At 44.0% G+C, this 12,492-nt stretch overlaps 1 protein-coding gene across 14 annotated transcripts in view; it reads right to left on the bottom strand.

Moving 5' to 3' along the window:
• The window catches only part of CHTF18 (chromosome transmission fidelity factor 18), a 53,198-nt gene extending 40,832 nt beyond the window's left edge, over window positions 1-12,366 (bottom strand). For 12 of the 14 annotated variants that reach the window (XR_011601090.1, XR_011601091.1, XM_070955282.1 and 9 more), the window contains exons 1-7: window positions 12,225-12,366; window positions 11,337-11,588; window positions 10,108-10,252; window positions 9,318-9,510; window positions 9,082-9,171; window positions 4,309-4,361; window positions 1,966-2,116 (exon numbers count right to left, since the gene is read on the bottom strand). Coding sequence is in view for 12 of the 14 variants with exons in the window: in XM_070955282.1 (XP_070811383.1) it covers window positions 1,966-2,116; window positions 4,309-4,361; window positions 9,082-9,171; window positions 9,318-9,510; window positions 10,108-10,252; window positions 11,337-11,588; window positions 12,225-12,315 (975 nt within the window). In the remaining 2 variants the exon portion in view is untranslated. The remainder of the gene's footprint in view (window positions 1-1,965; window positions 2,117-4,308; window positions 4,362-9,081; window positions 9,172-9,317; window positions 9,511-10,107; window positions 10,253-11,336; window positions 11,589-12,224) is intronic. The other 2 variants (XM_070955280.1, XM_070955281.1) reach the window with 2 other exon arrangements.
• Window positions 12,367-12,492: the final 126 nt, after the last annotated feature.

The raw sequence follows: 12,492 nt of genomic DNA, 5'->3' as shown, positions 1-12,492 counted from the left end.
TATTAATTACAATAGTAATGTTGTAATATAGTAGTTACAATAATTTATTTTGATTCAAGACTATCTTTAGCTTAAAGCTTTGAATACATTACAGCATAACCTTTTGTAGACTATAACCAACTTTATTAGATGTATGAAATATTATAATAGTTTAAGACATGGGTGTCCAATCTTTTGGCTTGCCTAGGCCACATTAAGAGAAATGTGGGCCACATATATAATATGGTGAATGTATATAAATAACAAACTTCCTTTATTGTTTAATATTATATCGAGGGGCCGTATTACTAGCTGTCCAGGGCCATATGTGGGCTGTGGGCTGCAGGTTGAGCACACTTGTTTAAGAGAATGGGATGGAAAAAAAGAAAACAAGGAGTGAGGCGAATGGATTGTTGGTAGGTGTAATGATAGTAACTTTATTAACAGTAGCCACCCATGACTATTTAAAATATATTCTTCCATCTATTTTCTATGGTTATCATAAGGTCAGTGAAAGAATATATTTGAATCATAGAATCATAGGGCTGAAAGGGACCCTCCTCCCCCCCCAGCCTCCTTTTGCCAGCATTAGGCAGGCAGGTTTGGCAGGCAGTCAGCCCAAGGGTGGGGGCGGTGGGGAGAGGGGGCGCGAGAGGTACGTAGAAAATCACCTTGTCTCTGCAGCATTGGTCAGGTGACTGAGTTGGCGTGCCCAACTCGATGTCACTCACAGCAAGGTGACGCCCCAACCTTGCCATGAGTGACGTCGAGTTGGCCATGCCCAGTCACATGACCCCCCCTACCAAGCCACACCCACAGAACTGGTAGTAAAAAATTTGAATCCCATCACTGATCTTCTGACACATATAGCAATCAGACCGAAGGACACAAACATACTGAACATGTGAAGGAGGAAGAAAAGGCAGGCTATCATTCTGCCTTTTCATGTACCTGCTTCATCCAACCTCTTAAATAGCTGGAAGTCAAGCAATTCTGTCCAAGCAAGCAAATTAGGTCTGTGAGTAATGCTGCTCCTCCCCTGGATACAGTGGTTCCTTTGTACTCAACTGCCTTGAACTTAATCAAATTTGGTATTCAACACATTTTGATGTGAAAATTTGGCTCCCAGTATTCTTTTGCTTGGTACTCCATGCACAAGATAGAACCTGTCGGTATTGCTGCTTTGTGGCTCACTATGTTATTCCTTTTGGGAAACATTGTTTGGTACTCATCATGCCTCCTGGAACCAATTAAGGATGAGTACCGAGGTACTACTGTACTTTAGAATGGGATCTCCCGGGAGAGATCGAAAGCCAACAATTTAGAGATCTGTCTTCATCTTTATAAGAGGACATTCTCCTCCTCTCCCCACCTGCCCCCACAGCCCCAGCTATAAGAATACACTCACATATATGTTATGTGGAAGGCTACCTTACCTTACGGTTTCCATCGTCTGGCACTCCAGAGACACTAAATGGGGTGCTGCAGGTTTCCAACTGCTCTCCCAAATATATAACTGCAATCTCCATATTGTGGGAAGCAAACATACTCATTGCATCTACCCTACTACACCTTTCAATCTGAGAAACTCAACTGGGAGCTTCCTACCTAGATCAACTTGAGGTCAGCTGCTGGGATCATATTACTTGATCATTTCATTATTTGTTATATCCCAATACTCTGTACTACTTTATTTGATATGGTCTTTAGACTAATCACTAAACTAAATTAAACACATGAAACCTAAAGGAAATATGCAATTCAACAAAAATACTGGGCTTCTCCTGGAGAACAGTACATTCAACTAACCTTGTTGCACTACAACGTGTCTAGAGATGCAACACTGCCAGACATCCACCCGCCCACGCCTATTAGGCTGACCAGCATAGCCAATGGTGAGCAGTATAGAACTGTAGTCTCAAAAGATATGCAGAGCATCCAGCTACCCACTCCTGACCTCTAGGATACTCAGAAGGAAATACTTACATCATCACTGAGCAACTCCACGTAGCGTCTGGGAGTGAACTGGTCAACCCAGAGAGAGTGCTGGGCAGATTCTTCTGCTTCCAATCTGTCCCTGCTTTCTTCTTCCCCATCAGGCCCAGGGGCTTCATCTTGAGTTTCCTCAGCCTCCAGTCTGCAAGAAGGAGAATCTGGCTGAAAAAAAGTGTCTGGGAAAAGTTCAATGTCAAATTGAGGGAACTCCGCTCTAGATTGGCTGTTAAAAGGGGTTTAAAGCCAATTTTTCTGTATCTCAAGTTTTAATCTGGTCAGTTAATTTTTGTTTTTATCAAAAACAACTTTGAAATTCTGGAATTTGGTGCTATAAAATACAGAAAAGAAAAAACACTATCTTCAATCTGTATAACCTTATCAAATTAAGGTATCTAATTTTGCATAATGGAGCCTTATCTTTCTAATCAAGACAAAGAACATAGCAGCTGATTCGACAACCTTGCAGACTCCTTTTGATTTCAGAGGTTTTAACCGAAGTGTTCAAGCAGTTTCCAAGTCAAGGAAATCCTGTGAACCTGTGCTTCTAAAAATAAGGAAGAGGTATTAAGGACAGTTTCTGATTTTTGCACAGCTGTGGTTAAAGCAAGAAGCATACCTCTGAATGTTCCAGCACTGTCCAAGAAATCTCCCATTAAAGCTAATAAAAAGAAAACCTAATTTCAGCGTAATCTCATAAGGCTGAATTTCTTTCAAAGGGGGAAACATGTATTTCCCGCAGCAAGGAAAAAAAGTAGAGATGATTAAATTGATTTTATTATTCAAAGAAAAGAACATATCTAATTTTGTTTCCATTTGGAAACCACTTCTGGATATTTTTTTTAAGACTAGAATATTCTTTATTGACTAAATGTGATTGGACATACAAGAAATTTGTCTCCGGCGCATAAACTCAAGAATACATATAAGCAACAAAGTGGTAAATCATAAGATATGACAGCACTGAGAGAATTAGGTGTTCAGCAGAGTGATGGCACAAGGGAAAAAACTGACCGTGTCTAGTTGTTTTGGCATGCAATGCCCTATAGCAGCGTTCTGACGGTAGGAGTTGAAATAGTTTATGTCCAGGATGTGAGGGGTCTGTAAATATTTTCTCAGCCCTCTTTCTGGTTTGTGCAGTATACAGATCTTCAATGGAAGGCAGGCTGGTTGTGATTGTTTTTTCTGCAGTCCTAACTATCTGCTGAAGTCTGTACTTGTCCTATTTAGTTGCTATACCAAACTAAACAATTACTGAAGCACAAATGACAGACTCAATAATTCCTTTGTAGAATTATTGGGTTGTCTGTCATTTGTACTTCTCACTGTTTGGTTTGTCACAGCACTGTTTCGTTTCCTCACTTGTGATGAGGAAAAAAATGAAACTTTGGTTTTGCTGACTAGATAGGGTTGTTATAGAAATGGCTAGTTGTGCAAAAGTTGAGGCTGTAATGTTATCTTAGTACCTTTTTTTCTTTTACCCCTTCTACCCCACACTTTTTCCTTTCCCCTTTCTTCCCCTACTTTCCAATGATTTTCATTTTCTTTGTATTTTATATTCTGATTAAGTAATACAAAATTTAAAGCAGGATTTGTTTACCCCATAGACTGCCTGGTGAAAGAGCCAATAAGCAACAGCAGGAAAAGGGAAGCTGGAAATTCCAGAAGGTTGGAAGTACATAATTAAAGACTCTCTTGAGTTAAGCTCAACTTCTGGAAGCTACATGGACACACCAATAAAATTTTTCGCAACATTATTAAAGTGGTTTGCTACTGACGTCTTCCTGGAATGCTTGTCATCCTTTTGGTCTAGCCAGAGCTCTGGGATTTCCTCTTGAGTCTCTTATCCTAATCATCTACCTTTTCCTTGAGATCACCCCAGGTTGAAGCTGTTCAGGTTTTAATATAATATTTAATATAACACTTATTTGAAGCATCATGGAACATATTGTGTGAACTCAAAAAGTCACTCCCAAGTTAGGTATCCCTAGGGTAACTAACAGCCTGAAAAGCCAAGCATGAGTTTGGTAGTTCAGTAAAAGTTCACCTTGGAAAAAGTAACTTTCCTTCTCAAGCTTAGAATTAATTTACATATTTAAAAAAGTAAAACAGAGGAAAGCTACTATCAAAGACACTAACCTGTGAAACTAAAAGCACCACTTAAATACTCAAGAACTTTCACTATATTATGGTGTTCTCTAGAAGTGACAGGAGTTGAGAGCCCAAAATAGCTGGAAGGCATCAGGTCATGAAAGCAGAGTGTCTGCGATACAGACCAAGGATCTCACTTGGCAAAGGGATTCCCTGGACCACCAGAAGAATGGCTATGAAGCTTACCTGCTCAAAACTTCCATCAGCTGCTCCGAAGACTCAAGGATCTGCTTCTGGCGCTGAAATACAGAGGATAAAAAACTACATGCTGGCTTTGTGAAAAGTGAAAACTCAAATCACTTACAAAATAAGAAATTGAGAGACTTATCCTCCATGATCAAAATGCCACGTCTTCATCATAGAATAGAATTGGTTATCCAACAGGGATCTCATCTGAATAATATAGGAATAATAGTTTTCAAATATCCTATGGCTGAATTTGTATGTAGCAAAAGCTGTGTGTGTTCCTTTGGCCACCACATTTGGAAATTTCTTGTATGAAGCCATATATCTTTGGTGTAAAATCTGATTGCAAGATATTAGTTAATAAAGACAATTTGAATTGCGGCTCCAGGCTTGTTCCAAGTGCTCCCAGTTCAGATGTAATAGAAAAATCAGATTTAAGGGTCAAATGGATGCACCAGGGCATCTGCAGCTATTTTTTCTAAGGAAAAGCAATCATGTCACAATAATTGAATATACATTTGTTTAGTAAAATACTGATCTCCAAAATAATTGGGAAATACAAATTGTAACTTTTGTAGATTTGAAATATTAATTTTGCAAATACAATAGCTTTACTTTATACTTATACTGGAGAAATTTTCTGAGATAGTAATTGGGGAATCAATTTTACAAAATTCAAATAACTTTTACATATAAATTTGCATAAATAGACTGCAACAATCACATTTATTGTCAATAAGTAAACTCTGCAGATTCATCATCTGATACAATTTTCAATTACATGTAATTTTGGGTAAGCAACTTGGCTAAACAAAAGCCAATTAAATTACATTTTTATCCTTAGTAAGTCTTATTAAAAAAGAGAATTTCTCATCATTCTTGGGTGGAGAGCCAAGAACATTAACATATCAAGTAGAATCCTCTGGACCCACCTTCATTTTAAAGTGTCTCCAATCAGAATAGAAGCTAGAGGGTTCTCCAATGAATTATCTATTCCATTGATTGCCTATCTACATCAGGATTAATAGCAATAGGATTAATAGTCACCTGACAGGGAACATCTTATTACCAGTTTAACACTGGTTATAGGATATTTGCTTAAAATCAAAAGGTTCCACAATCTGAAAAAGTTTGAAAATATCTGCAGTGTTTCTTAACCTCAGTGAAGTAGAAATGGGGACCACACGAAGTCCCCTTGGGCTGCACGTTGAATTTTTTTAAATAAAACTTTCTTCTATTTTTATTGATAGGAATAAGAACTAAGAGCTGACATATATAAAAAGAAACTTTAAAATGAGAAATGTTTTGTGTCAGAGTATGCATATTCATAGACTGGAATAGATCAGCCAATGAATAGGCATAGCAACTAAATCCGCCAATGGGGACTTTAGATAGACATAGTAACAGGTCAGCCATTGGGGCTGTTTAGAAACAGAAACTTAAGTAAGAAGTCTGGGCATGGCTTAGCCCTGTAGCTTTCAGCTCTGAGTCTGATTCTGTGCTGAGAACTATCTTGTGATAGTGGTAGTAATGATTAGTTAGTCCTATGCTCAAGCTTCCAAAATTCCTGAACATCGAGAATATCAAGCTCAGGACCACTGCAAGGAAGGGAAGCATCAAAATAAAAATTGACAGTGAAGTGACTGACTAGGTGGCTCAGTGGCTAAAACGCTGAGCTTGTCGATCAGAAAGGTCAGCAGTTTGGCGGTTCGAATCCCTAGTATAGGTCTCCTGCATGAGCAGGGGGTTGGACTAGATGACCTCCAAGGTCCCTTCCAACTCTGTTACTGTTAAATGCCTGCTCTGAAAAAGAAACTGAAATTAGTCTTTATTATTCTCTGAGCTCTGAAGCTGCAAACTTGTCTGTTTGCCATACTCTGCTTGTGTTTTGCTTGTAACTGCTACATTGGAAGAACCAGCTATTGGTATTATACATTTATCTTCATGTGTTATATGTATATAAAGAAGTTAATGAATCCTGCTGAATCAGTTTACATGTGTATGTTTTCTGGATTTGATTTTTCTGCAACAAACTCCGACATTTTGTATATTTAATTGTTAAATTTATTTGCTGCCTATCTCATCCTGCGGCCATTTTACCCACAGTTATAACCAGAATTGATATTGGCTGACACTTATGGTCGCTAAATGGGGATGAAAATTAATTTAAATGGGAGCGAAAACATAATAGGAATTTATGCACCAATTGAAGATAAAATAACATTTTGTAATGGATTTAAGGACAGATTAGTTGACCTACATGAAAATTGGTGCCTAAGGGGAGACTGGATCAGAGCGGTCTGTCCACAAAATGACACAACTTTTGCAAAAGACATTGAGAATGCAAGGCAAACTACCAAAAATATTTTTTTGGGTATGATGGACAATCTAGAGCCGTGATGTCGAACCTATGGCACATGTGCCAAAGTGGCACGAAGAGCCATGTCACCTGGCATGTGTGGCCAGCTAATCTTCTGGCTACTGGTGCGCATGCGTGTGTGACGATCAGCTGCCCTTCACACATGCCACAATGCCAGAAACCAGAAGATCAGCCGGCCAGCTGATTTGTTGCCCACGCATGTGTGCCAGTAAACTAGCTGGCCAGTGCTCATCTGTGCCCCAGGACATCCACCCCCTTGCCAGCCAGGAGCGCTGCCCCAGTTGCTCCCCTGCGCCTGCTCGCCTTGTTGCCGACACCACGAGGAAAGACCCCGAAGCTGCGCTGCCTGGGATCCACATGGGCTGCCGCAGGGGGAGGCCAGGCATGGCTGGCTGGATGCTGCCCAGAGTGCGAGGCTGGCAGGAGGATGAGGAGCCTCTGCTGTCTCTTAGCCAGCACAAATGAGCTGCTGCCACAGCCTGCCGCTGCCCTCTCCTGCCACTGGAGCTGAGAGCTTCCCAGTCTCCCCACCCGAGAGAGCTTCTTGTGTGGCCCCAGGCCTCCGGTGGGGAGACAGGGAAGCCCTGGCCTAGCCGGCAGCTCTGCTCCTTTTCCACTTCTGGGTTCCAGCATGCCCCCTCTCCCCTCGCAGCCAGGAGAAGCAGGGAAGCAAGCTGCCCCCCAGAGGACCAGAGGAGAGCGCGGTAAGTGGCGTGCAGGCTAGGACACAGTCCAGGGGACACGTGCGCCCAGCAGAGTGAGCCAAGAGGGTTTCTCGGCCCTGCTTTGATGGTGGCCATGGAGTCACCTGCGCAGGCAGCCCATCCCCCCCTCCCTCACTGGTTGCTGGTCCACCAAAGCCCCGCCAGCCACATCTGCTCAGCCTGCAGCCAGTCCTGGAGCCCAGGAACATGGGCCAGTCCTGGAGTCTGGGAAAGGCTCGGATGAGGGCTCTGCGTCAGGGGCAGAGAAAGGGCCATCTGGGAGGTACATCCTGCCTCTGGAGACTCCAGAGTCAGACCTCAGCAAGGCAGAGGAACAGGGGGAGCCTGTTCCCAGTGCGCGCATGTGCAGAGCTGCCAGAAGGCAAGAACAGTTAAAACAAAAGGGACAACTCGAGAGAAGGGCTTGGAGATGACTGGCCCCTCCCATAAGACTTAAAAGAGGAGCAAAGGCACTTGGGTCTTTGCAGGAAGCAATGTTGTTAATTCTGTTCATTTTAAAGTCTGATGTCTGTTTGATTCTGGATTCCGTGTGGCTTTGCCAATTTGCTGGTTTGGCAGCATGTCAAGACAGATAAAGGTGAGTGATTATCAGCCTTATCCTGAAGGACTCTTTACAACTATTTGGGACTCATCTGTGAATGAACAGAATTAACAGCTGTTGCAATAAAAGAGGTTTTTGGGACTACTCGTGTATTTTACTGACTCAGGAAGCCTAGGTCAGAACACTGACACCTTTCCCTTACAGGCTATGAAGAAAACAGGCCTGTGTCATCTGTGCTCTGAGCGTTGTACATCCTCAGCTTCCATTGCTGCTGCTTCCTCGCGCCCAGCCCCCACCAAACCCCATCCCTCCTGCTTTTAACTCAAGTTGACTACCAAGATTTCAAAGTTTTGGAGTTACTGATTAATCTTAATTTCATTTCTTATCTCTTTATTTGACTGTATACAGTATATTGCTCAGAATATCTAGATTAGAATGAATTACAAAACCTGCAAATAAATCTTAAAATAGATATGCTAATCTCAGGTTAATTATTATAATTAAACGGGTTTGAATTTATACCACACTAATTAAAAAAAAAGTTACTGTCATAGCTGCCATTCTGCTAGCCAAGCATTGACAGCTGACAGCCTGACATTAGCAGGGGGAGTGGGGGGGGGGAGGAGAGGATTGGAATGCAGGGAGGAATTAGGGGATGGATGGAAACCAAGCTGTGTCGGCCCAAAGAGCAAGAAGCACCAGCCAGCCCACGGTCACCATTAGTATGCAGAACTGGAAAGACCACAAACTGAAGGTTTGTTACCCAAGCAATATCCAAGCACCCAATTGGATATTACTTGATAACGGGGGATGACAGGGTAAAAAGAAGTTAATTGTATTGCTTGCGTTCGAAAACACCAGATCCAGCTTCGTTACTTCTGTAACCACTTAAGCTTTACTAAAGTATACTCTTGGTGAAACAATGGGCCAGGAGTCTGTCTTTACTAGATGACTGAGTGGGACAGTTGACATTAAGCTGGATCTGGTATTTTCATGCGCAAACAATACAAACTGCTGCATCTTTGCCAAAAGCTGATGCAAAAGCCAGATGAACCAGGCAGGGGGGGATGAAACATAGGCAGGATTTTGCTTTGGGGGAAGGGGAGGGCAGTAGAGGAGAAATGTACCTCTTCCATTACTTGTTCTTTTAGGTAGGCAAATGGGACACCCAGAAGGTGAAGTGGTCTCTGTCTCTTCGAACTAACAGAGCTGGCAAACTGAAAAACCAGGAAAAGCATTCCAATGAGTATAACAAGCCTAGCAGGATGTGACCCACCCCCCACCTGTCCCTCCACATTCCTGGCAAGCGGAAGAAGACCACAGTGAGTTTGCACAAAAACTCAAGCCCTTCTTCAATTGGTACCTCCATTGCCATGCCATCCTCCTTCACAACCATGAAGACTCGTGTGCCATTAGTAGAGGTCACATTGATGTAGTCTTGCAGGATGGGTGGACGTTTGAGGATCTTTCCAGATTCCTCCTTTCCTGGAGGCGTGGCATGCAGCAGGACTATGTCACTTATTTCCTCCTGATCTGCGACATCAGGTCTTGGATTCCTACCCAATTATATAGTAGGGAAAGAAGAACAGCTCTTAGCAAAGCTTTGAAAAGGCAGCTCAGGGAAAAGTCAGGCTTCCTCAAACTAGTGGCTCCGACTGTAACTCATCTGGTTTGTGATGAGAAGCAATGTAGTTTCAACTATCTGGAAAAGACATGCCCTGTGCCAAAGGGAACCATATTTCACAACCTTATTTATAACTCCTCTTCCTTAAGTAATGTGCTCCCAGACCCTTCTCCTGCTGCCCACTAACCTCCCTCAGTTTTGGGCTACCAAACCTGGATTGCAAAATGGCGGACAACTACTAGATGACAGTCATTATGGCTTTCTGTACCTGTCCCCTGCTATCTAATAGTCAACAGTAGTTCAGTGTAGTAGCCTATCAATAGCTCAAATCCTATCAATGTCCTATGTCAAAAAAATATTTTGATGGAAAAAGGCATCAATTACACTATTGTTATTGTCTGGGATGCCTTTGGATCTTACAAATGTCCAACTGGAATGATGGAAAACTGGGGAAGCTCTTCACACTTCCTACGAGGGCAGATCTAGTATCATTCAAATCACTGTGTTTTGTTAGTCTTGATGAACTAACCTTTCATCCAGGTATTCAGAAAGGTCATTTGAAGAAAGAGTTGGTGCTGAACTATCCTGCGGTGAGTCTTCAGAGACAATTCTGTTGAGCTGCCCAAAGTCCAGCCTTTTCATAGCTTCAAGTCGCCGTCGCTTTGGTTTTGGTGCTGTCAGAATGCCAGGGAGCAGAGAAGGAACAGCTGTTTTATTTGTAAATGGGTCTTCCTCAACCTGGTACTGTCCAGCAGGGTGGGACTTCAACCCATATAATTCCATTCAGCCAGTTGAGAACTTTTTGTTCATAAGTCAAATAGGTTTTCTACATTTTGTCACTTTCCATGGATAAAATCTCTGCAAGGCTTAAGGATTCGAATATTTTGGCCTTGTCCATGTTTGGACAATCATCAGCCCACTGGCCATGCCCCTGCAGTCCCCAACCAAGAAAAGCTACCCATCCCTGGTTTAGATTTCTATCTCCTGCCACAGAATCTGAACCTCTTCTGAGAACCTTTATTTTTTATTTGTTTGTTGAATTTATTTGCTACCCATTTCACTGTGTTCACTCTAGGTGACTCACAACAAAACGGAGAAATAAAAAGTGTAAATATAACAATAGCAAATTCTAATGGAATAGAATAAACAATGAAAAAGAAAATGAGGATACAGCGACAGGACAATAAGAGATGGAGAGGGAGGGAAGTGGGAATGAGAGGGAGGTGGGGTTTGCTACTCCCTCACTGAGTCCCCATTTTCTTCCAAAGGTAAGTTCCAACAATTCCCAAGGTCATTTTACTGAGACTTTGGCTGTGACCTTTTCAGTAGCTGTACCAGATTCCTGGATCTCCCTTTTGAGAGTACCCTGTCTCCCTTCTTTACTGGCAGCTTCCCTAAAATTGGAAAGACCGTTTATTTTCAGAATGTTTGAAATGCTTGGGGGACTGAAGTACTCAAAGTCCTTGAGGGATAAAATTTTCCAGCACGAATTGCGAGGCTGAAAAGTTTGCTTTGCTTTGCAGCATGCCAACCTCCTCTTTCAAGAGCCCAAAGAAGTGTCTGGCAAGGCACTATTGCTGAAAGATGCCATCTCACGTTTTGCCCCAAGACAAAAGAGCACAAGCACATGTCATAGCTACAGCCCCTATAAAGTCAAATTGCCTTAGTTCCTTAATAAAACTCCAAATGCAACAGCCATCCTTTTGTAAATCAGCAGATAAAACCATTTTTATTGTACAATGGACTTTTAAAACTCACAGTGAACTGAGCCAACCTTCCGGATCAGACAATCTTCTACCATTTCTGTGATTGTTGGGGGCTCTTTGGGTCCCTCACATTTTGGCTTACCATCACTCAGCATCTTCTTGGGGGGAACCCGGTCTGGGCCATCTTTTTCCAGACAAAAACGGAGGTCCTTGACCAGATCCCCAGCAGAGAGCGCCTCTTCAAATGTTCGCTTTTGGCTGTGGAATTTGGAGACCTTATTGCATCCCACTGGTAGGGTTGGACCTGCAAGGAACAGGAGAGCAATCAAACAATTCGCAGATCCAAAGCAAATCTTCCAGCTGGGCTGAGCAAACCATTTCATAGTCCTCGACCACGCTACAGTTTAGGCAAAAGTGATCATTACGTGGGCCGCATCCAACCTCCGGCGTTTGCCCTTGGAGCTCTGCATTGAGAGGCGCGAAAGGCCCTCTAGGACGGGGTCAAAGGGAGAGGATTCCCACTCAGCGACTCCGAGCAGCAGGGAGCCGGATCCGATTTCCCCAGGGAGGCTCTCCCCGGCTGCCTTCCAGGCCTTCTCCCCACGAGAGCGGCTCTCCTTCGCAGGAAGAAGAGCACCTCAGCCGGGGCCCTCAGGCCTTGCGGGAGGACTGAAGCCGCGCGGCGTTTGGCTCGAAGCAGCGGTAGGTATTTCGGGAGCCTTTCCCGAGGCCTCCGGGCGGCCGAGAGGCGGAGGGCGCTTCCTTCGCCGCCCACCGAAGGCCCAGCAGGTGAAGCAGCCCTTTTCCTGCCGGGGAAGCTGCAGCCCGAGAGCGCCCCCCGGGCCCTCCAGCCGGTCTCCCTTCTTGTGAGGGGGGGGCGGCCCTCATTTTGCTCCAGAAGAGGCTGCGTCGGCGAATCGCGCCCTCCCGCTCTCCCCACCTTCCAGCTCCGCCAGGACCTCCAGCTCGTCGGCGAACTGCGCCTCGAACTCGTCTTCGATGCCGTACAGCTCCCGCCCGTCGTCCTCCATCGCTCGCCCCTCCCGCTCCGCTCGACGGCGGGAAAGAGCGCCGCCAGCCGGGACAGCCTTCTTCCGGCCGGAGGGCCAGACGGGCTCGAGAAAACCTGCACTTCCGGGAGAGCCTCCAGGCCATCCTCCCCGCCCCCTCCGGCCCGGGGAAGCGCTGATTGGTCCGTGCGGCCGGGG

This window comes from Pituophis catenifer, unplaced genomic scaffold, assembly GCF_029215685.1.
Source record: "Pituophis catenifer annectens isolate HBS135680 unplaced genomic scaffold, rPitCat1.0.hap2 SCAF_16, whole genome shotgun sequence".
In the NCBI taxonomy this organism is placed as follows: domain Eukaryota; kingdom Metazoa; phylum Chordata; class Lepidosauria; order Squamata; family Colubridae; genus Pituophis; species Pituophis catenifer.
Note: the sequence above shows the minus strand (reverse complement) of the source record. Positions and strands in the feature narration are given on the sequence as shown.